This window comes from Theobroma cacao, chromosome 5 (assembly GCF_053813885.1).
Source record: "Theobroma cacao isolate CCN51 chromosome 5, ASM5381388v1, whole genome shotgun sequence".
NCBI lineage: Eukaryota > Viridiplantae > Streptophyta > Magnoliopsida > Malvales > Malvaceae > Theobroma > Theobroma cacao.
This window is the reverse complement of record NC_142643.1, coordinates 9,142,671-9,149,875: the sequence shown is the minus strand read 5'-3', so window position 1 is coordinate 9,149,875 and position 7,205 is coordinate 9,142,671. Positions and strand designations below refer to the sequence as shown.

At 35.4% G+C, this 7,205-nt stretch overlaps 2 protein-coding genes across 3 annotated transcripts; one reads left to right on the top strand and one right to left on the bottom strand.

Annotated features, from left to right (window-relative positions):
• The first annotated feature begins 982 nt into the window (after positions 1–982).
• Positions 983–3,615, top strand: LOC18598402 (NC domain-containing protein-like protein). Of its 2 annotated transcripts, none has more exons than XM_088806496.1 (3): positions 983–1,438; positions 1,576–1,652; positions 2,677–3,615. In XM_088806496.1, the coding sequence occupies exons 1-3, from the start codon at positions 1,419–1,421 to the stop codon at positions 3,351–3,353; spliced, it is 774 nt and encodes a 257-aa protein (XP_088662622.1). In that variant the 5' UTR covers positions 983–1,418; the 3' UTR covers positions 3,354–3,615. The 2 variants fall into 2 exon arrangements, with proteins under 2 accessions (XP_088662622.1, XP_017977291.1); XM_018121802.2 differs by having other exon boundaries at positions 1,106–1,438; positions 1,579–1,652.
• A 167-nt stretch (positions 3,616–3,782) lies between these two features.
• LOC18598401 (Ribosomal protein S8e family protein) lies at positions 3,783–6,422 on the bottom strand. Its single transcript, XM_018121801.2, is given in 10 exon segments — positions 3,783–4,094; positions 4,193–4,228; positions 4,230–4,244; positions 4,325–4,560; positions 4,716–4,773; positions 4,899–4,967; positions 5,046–5,154; positions 5,851–5,918; positions 6,033–6,152; positions 6,264–6,422. Coding segments are annotated over 10 exon segments (732 nt in total). The 5' UTR covers positions 6,267–6,422; the 3' UTR covers positions 3,783–4,076.
• Between the last annotated feature and the right edge of the window lie 783 nt (positions 6,423–7,205).

Here is a 7,205-nt window from a genome sequence, read left to right as displayed (position 1 = left end):
GACCCCACTTCTACAAAATTGTAAAAAAATTAATGGATTCATTGACATCTTTAACTACCTAAAACTCTAAATAAATAATATATAACATAAAAATTTTTGATAAATGAATAGTATCATGTGGCACCACTCACCTCAAGGTAGGTATGCCCATGCAAAGGAATCCACACTACTCTTCTTTGTCGACTTTATGTTGTCTTGTAGCATTTGTTGGACAATCTTTTAATGACCAAAAAACTGTATGAAACATATAAAAAAATTAACAAGTACCGAAGACGACTGAAAAAGTAAGGAGAGAAAGTGAAAGAAAAGTCATAAAAAAAACTCAAAAATGACTCAAATCTTTTTTTTTCTTTAATTAAAAAAATAAAAAATAAAAAAATTTAAAAATAAAGGTTCTTAATGCCTTTTTATAAAAAAATTAATTGAAAATTTAATGCTTTTATCCTATATGAATAGAAGTAAAATACGAAGTTTTATGTGAGAAAAAATAAACTTGGAGTGTTATACGAGAAAATATTATACCACAAAAGAATTTATACCGAATTTAAATGATTTTAATTCAATTTTTGTAACTTTACTTTAGAACACTAGATTCTGACTTTTCTGAATTCTTTGAAATTCAAATACTTCAGTCATGTTTTCTTCGCTAAAGCCAATCTTAACAAAACAGACATGATTATCAAAGCAATGTGAATGACAAACTAAGAATGTTATGTTAGATTTTCTAATAAAATCAATGTATAAACTTATATTATTTATTTTTATATTTTATCAAGATTAAATTAAAATAATTTAATCTTGATATAAAGATAATAGTATAATCTATAATATAATTTAATCTTTATTTGCCTCTTCTTCAACGAACGCGGCAACCATACTTCATCCCTCCGCACTACGACTCCATGCTTTGCTTGAGCCAAGTAACCTAAACGCAGAGCATTTATCGACAAAAAAATGCAGCCTAGTTGTTAGGCGACGTCGGATTTGCCAACCGATTTGAAGATGGTGGTGGCGACGACCCACCAGAAAGAAAGAAATACTGCTGCTGCTGCTTTGGGCAATATGGTAATTCTAGTATTCTTGTTAACGCTATTAACTACTCAAGGAACGGAAGAAAGTAGAATTTGCAAATCAGACGATGGTAATTAGAGTCCAACCTCAAGGACTTGTATGTAATTTAGGCTCATTAATAACAACCGTCGCTCTAGTTTGCTTAACGACGAAGGACTTGAACCTCATAGGGACAAAACAGTCAATTCCACTAGGAGAAATCTGAAAGAGCTGGACTTCCGCAACGGAGCTTATGCCGTTACAACATCCGACGTAAAAAGGGCTCAACATTTTCGAGGAGTAAAGGAGGACCCAGATTGCACAGAATTACAACTCAATTCTCCCGTCTGTACAAAGGAGATACAAACATGGGGCTGCTATCCAACAGGTTTTCTTTTTTTATTTTTAACTATTTTCCCAAATCTTCTATTCGTGTTTTATTGGAATTTTATTCTTTAGATTTAGATTGATGTCTTGGTTTATCATAATTTTTTTTTTGGGGCGGTGGGGGTTGAATGGATGAAGCAGAGTCGCTAAGGAGAGCCTGAAACCAGGGGATCATATCTATTCATGGAGGACTGCTTATATTTATGCCCATCACGGTTCTTTACTTCCACCTTTTCCTTATTATTCTCTTAGGTTCATTTTTTTTTTTGTTGACTTATTGAAGTTTGGATGTGGGGTTGGAACCTATGCCCTGTTCAAGTATCAATATCTGAATCTCTGAACAGCGTACCCGAAAGACGGATAGAGTTGAATTTTAGCTCTCTGTATATTTTTATTTATAAATCATCCCGGGGAAACCCTTTCATTTCAAGAGCATTTGATTTTTTGATAGCTAAGAAAGTAAAAAGGTTAAGACATTGAAATGTTGATGAAATTGGTGTAGACCAGCATCCTTGCTTCTTATGTTTTGAAATTCGCCGGATAAGATCTCCTTTTCTTGCCAAGTGCACCAGTTCGAAAATTGTTATTGGTTAAACATTAGGACCATTCTCATCTTTAATATCGTATGATGATTTTGTTAGGCATTACTGTTACCTAGCCCAGATCATCTACTCTAGCTAGCAAACTGTATAATTTTAAATAGAGGCAGCGATATTTTTGTAAATAAATTATCCAATCTAGAACTGCATTCCAAATGAATGCTGTTGGTTAGATTTCTAGTTTTTAAATAGTTTTGCCATCTAGGATCACTTATAGTTGCAGTACCTAGTGGTGCAGCTGCCATGAGTTTCTCTTAAGTTACTACTCTTAATCCGAAGGTTCCTTAAAAATAAGGGTGACCAAGTTGAATCATTCGCTTCATGGTACTTGTAATGTCAACTTTGAGACTCGGCAATAAGAAATGCTAAGGGGCTAATATATCTGCTGGGCTAGGAATTGGTAACGATATGTATAAATTAAGAAATGTGTATATTTTGTGGCTCTTGAGATTGCATTCTCTCTGAATTAGGTTTAGTTAAAGTATGTCTTTCTGAATTTTAGATGTTTTAATGTGGCCTGTTGAGGAATTATTTGATTATTTTTATGGTTTTCATTTGCCAGTTATATTGTTCTATCCCATCATATTATTATTTGGGATTCTTCTTCTAATTATATCTTTATGCTTCTATATGAGAACAGGCATCTACGTTGGAAATGATAGAGTCATTCATTTTACAAGACACGGCCAAGAAGTTGGTACAGGAACTGTTCTGGATCTCCTGTTGCTGAGCTCGGGGCCAGCTCGAACTCAAGTGCATTGCCCTACCTGTACCCCACCAGATGAAGGTCATGGTGTCGTTTCCTCATGCTTGAACTGCTTCCTTGCTGGTGGCATTTTGTACCGTTTTGAGTATGCAGTCAGCCCTGCTCTCTTTATTGCAAAAGCACGAGGTGGAACTTGCACTCTTGCAGTGTCAGATCCAAATGATTTAGTGGTCCATCGGGCAAAATATTTGCTTGAAAATGGATTTGGTTGCTATAATGTTTTCAAGAACAACTGTGAGGACTTTGCGATCTACTGCAAAACTGGGCTGCTTGTTCTAGATCAAGCAACCATTGGGCAAAGTGGTCAAGCAATATCGATTATAGGTGGGCCTCTTGCAGCTGTGTTGTCAACTCCACTGCGTCTTGTTACTACAAACATTTATGGGATGGCAGCTACAGCAGTTGGGGTTTATTGTGCAAGTCGATATGCTGCTGATATTGGCATGAGGAGGGATGCAGTGAAGGTTTCAGTTGAGGATCTCACGAGAAGACTGGCAACAGGCTTGCTTCAGGTGATTGAACCCCAAGTTTCGGCAGCCCCTGCCCATTAGTATCTCGTACTGGTTACTAAGAGTGTTGTTGCGGTGTTGTTTCTTCCGAATCTGGTCAATCATACGTCAAGGTCCATCAAATTTGTTGTAAACTGTAGTTTTAACTAATGTTGTTTTGCGGATATGCAGATCTGCAGATCTGCCATTTATTATCTAAAGAACTATATGCTCCAAAAACTTGTTTACTCATGTCTTTGATAGGAGCAGCAACCATTTGTGTGTGAAACCATAATGAGTGTTCTCTCAACATTCTCTTTGAGAACCTCTGGCTTCAAGTCTTTATTTATACCTGATAGGAGTCCTTAAGTCCATTATTGCATCTTTTATTGGATAACCATTTTACTCTTCAACTTTGTACACAATCATAATATGCTATCACCAACATGGCAAGAACATGGTCATGAGCAAAACTCAATGCAATGGCATAACTTATGTAACCCAGATTTATGCATAACAAAAACAAAATTTTTGTTCTTAATCTAAGATACATCCGACACTGAAACGAAATAAAAAAAGAAAAGAAAAGAAAAGGTAAGGTAAGGTTAGCAGACTTAAGATGCCGCGAAGATGAACATATAATGTTCCACAGAACAATGATGTGACTCAAACCAAACTGGTTAGCACTCTTGATGTTTCGTTGAATAATCAATCTGCAATGTCGTCAGTTAACCTCTTACACAAGCAAAACCGCATTTATACAACCATCATTTTCTGGGTTATTTGTCACTTGAGCATATTTTCCTGCATTACCAAAAACAAATAGGAATAAGCATTAAAGCATAAAGCAAAACCAGAATACTGCTTGCTCATGCAGAATAAAATGAAAGGCGGATCTTTACCCCAAACAACTTTCCCAGCTGGTGTGACCAGACCCAATTCACTGACATTCACCTGAATTCAGCATAAAACAAATGAGTATCAATGCAAGCAAACAGAAGTCATGCTGAATACTATTGAAGGAAAAACAATACCTCAATAATAGTTCCTTTGGTCATAACACCAAGAGAGGTATACATTGGACCATTGGGATTTTTCTTCACCCCAATGATGTCAAGATTGAAGGTGCACTTTAGTTCAGGGTGTGTAACATGAGCTTTAGTAAATCGCAATCCTGAAGGACGGATGAAACGCTCATACTTGGGAGGTTTCCTTGTAAAACCAGGTCCTACAAAAGTGCACTTTGTAACCATCCTCTTCCATTGCTTCGCTGCAAGAGAAAAAACAAAAAGAAATTAAGAAAAAAAAAACACATATCCTCTTAACTTGGGCAACCAAACTCCAGATAGAAAAGATTGTGTTCTTCAATTAGAATGGTGCATATTGAAAAAGAATAAACTAATATTATATATTCTATATACTTACTTTTTCTTTTACCAGATCTGAGCACCTTAAACATCTCATCTTCTGCGACAGGCCTGACCTGAAGGACAAAAGTTTGAAGTCAAACAACTTAAGTTAACAGAAAAATTACGTACTGATACAGAAAAAAAATGGAGAAAGCACATATTAAGATATAACAAACAGAAAAGTTTGAAATCTTATTACCTTCGGAATAGGGACCTCCCATTTTCCAGCTTTCTCTTTCCTCTTTTGCTTTATGGTGTTGCTTAGAACCTAAACATAGAATAATTTAATATCTATTGATGACATAAATATAGTATAAATCTGTACCAACCTCATCTATCAGCATACCTTTGCACGTGTTGTGTTTTCACGATCCATAAGATAGGCAGGAATAGCTCCATCTTGCACTTGGTCATCAACCTTGCGCCTATTTGATGATTCCTCATGCATAGCCAATCTGTTGACATGATGCAAAAACATTTCCTAGTTATTACACAATTAACAAAGAAAAGAGCAGCAATGATGAAGCAATATTCTCTCCTCAAAACAAGCCATAAACCCAAAGCAAAAGCTTTAAGGTGCTCAACATCTCAAAACAAGAAACTCAAGTCTCAAAGGGAAAGCTTCTGACACCATAATCCCTTCATGTAAGCAAGACATCCTAAATGATAGGTATTTTTGCTCCTTAATTTTACATGTTTGAATTAGTACTAGAAGAAATTTTCCAGACTAACATCAAAAGGGAGCATTTAATACCATTTGATCTCTTGTCTAATATCACCATAGGCACACATTTGTCTAGTATCACCACAGACACACATTGACCACCATGTACCAATTCACTACCAACTAAGTTTTTCAACAACATAAGAATCAGAAACAGCCACATAACTTACCATGATTAAGTGGCATGAATATGGCATTGCTTCAGTGAAAGACAATACGACCATTATATGCATTATCATAATGAAGCTAACTAATATATTCATTTGTGCTTTCATTTGAAATTTGCAGAATCTAACTGTCAGCAAACAAAACACTATTAAAAGACAACAATTTTTTAACATCACCCTTTTTAAGTTTTATTAGATCTTAATTGAAGTAAAATAAGTACTAATAAGAACAAATAATAATGGAAAAAGAAAAAACTCACGTTTTTTTCATGAGGGCCTTCTCAGCATAATTTTTCTTGGCAATCATCTTACCCTTGATACCAAGGGCCTATTATACAAATTTAACAAAAATAAATAAATTAGCTCAAAAAATCCCACAAAAAAAGAAAAAGAAGCAGCAAAATTACAAAAAAAAAAAGAGGGGAAAAATAAAATTAAAGACCTTTTGAGCCTTAGCGGAACGCTCGTGAACTTGACGAGCTTCCTTCTTGCGCTTCCTCTCGAAGAAGTCAAGGCGATAGCCATGCCTTTTCCTGTGTAGCTCTATGTAATCTCCTTGCGGCTGAACAGAAAAAATAAATAAGAAAATTAGCAGCAGAAATAAAATCAACCATTGAAATTAGAAAACAGAAGTTTTTCAAAAGCAATAAGAGAGAATTCGAAATGAACCGACCATGGCGACGAAGCTTTGATCTTTGCTTTGGGGAAGAAAAACAGAAAGGGAGAGCGACGTAAAACCTTAGGGTTTTATAATTTTGTGGACAAAACCAAATCGTGTATTCCTTTCGGCCCGTTTGGCGAAGACAGGTTTAAAAATGCCGGTTGGTGCATGTTTGGGCTAGAACAAAGAAACTGGGGCTATTATTATTTTAAGGCTAGAGCTTGGGCTCCCTGTAAGAACACATTCTGGGCTAATGGTCTACTCCTTCAGAGCCCAAATTCAAATTAACAAAAATAGTAAAATGCTTTTATCAAAATAGTAAAATATATTTAGAATATTTGAATTTAGTTCAAACACTCCATTACTGAATCTACCAAATAAACTAGCTATTTTATAGCATACGCCTACGTATGCTCTCAACAATGTTAAATCTAGGTGACAAACTTATCCTCTTCATGAATGGAGCAGACTGTAGCGAGGGGAATAATGTTCTACTTCACTGTACAGCTAGGAAATGGCTAGCTGCAGCTGGGTGGCAATATATCAGAATCATTCTTCCTTAGCCTATCTTTTCTTTCCTCCTTATCAGCTTCATTGTCTTGGGTTTTAAAACAACAGTGGAGAAACGAAGGAGAATTTTTTTTTTTTTCTACTTTTGGCTTAGACTTTAGAATAAGTTTCCCTTATCTGTACATATCAAGGAATTGAGAACTAGGAATTCTGCACATTAACAACCACTATCCCTTTCTTTTACAAGTGACCATTGATCTAGTAATTTCTATTATTGCAACAAAGTATTGAAAAGAACAAATTAAGAAAAATGTTATGATTTTTACTAGTTTGTGCTTGATGATGACAGGGGCATGAATCTTTTCATTTTTCCACAACTGAAATCTTTTGATAGCAACGTTGCACACACCATGGCAAGCACATCGAATCAGTTCCGAGAGAAAA

Coding starts and splice junctions, on each gene's coding strand:
- LOC18598402 (XM_088806496.1), top strand. CDS start 1,419: ATGGGGCTGCTATCCAACAG. Junction 1,439..1,575: donor ATGGGGCTGCTATCCAACAG/GTTTTCTTTTTT, acceptor GAATGGATGAAG/CAGAGTCGCTAAGGAGAGCC. Junction 1,653..2,676: donor TTATATTTATGCCCATCACG/GTTCTTTACTTC, acceptor ATATGAGAACAG/GCATCTACGTTGGAAATGAT.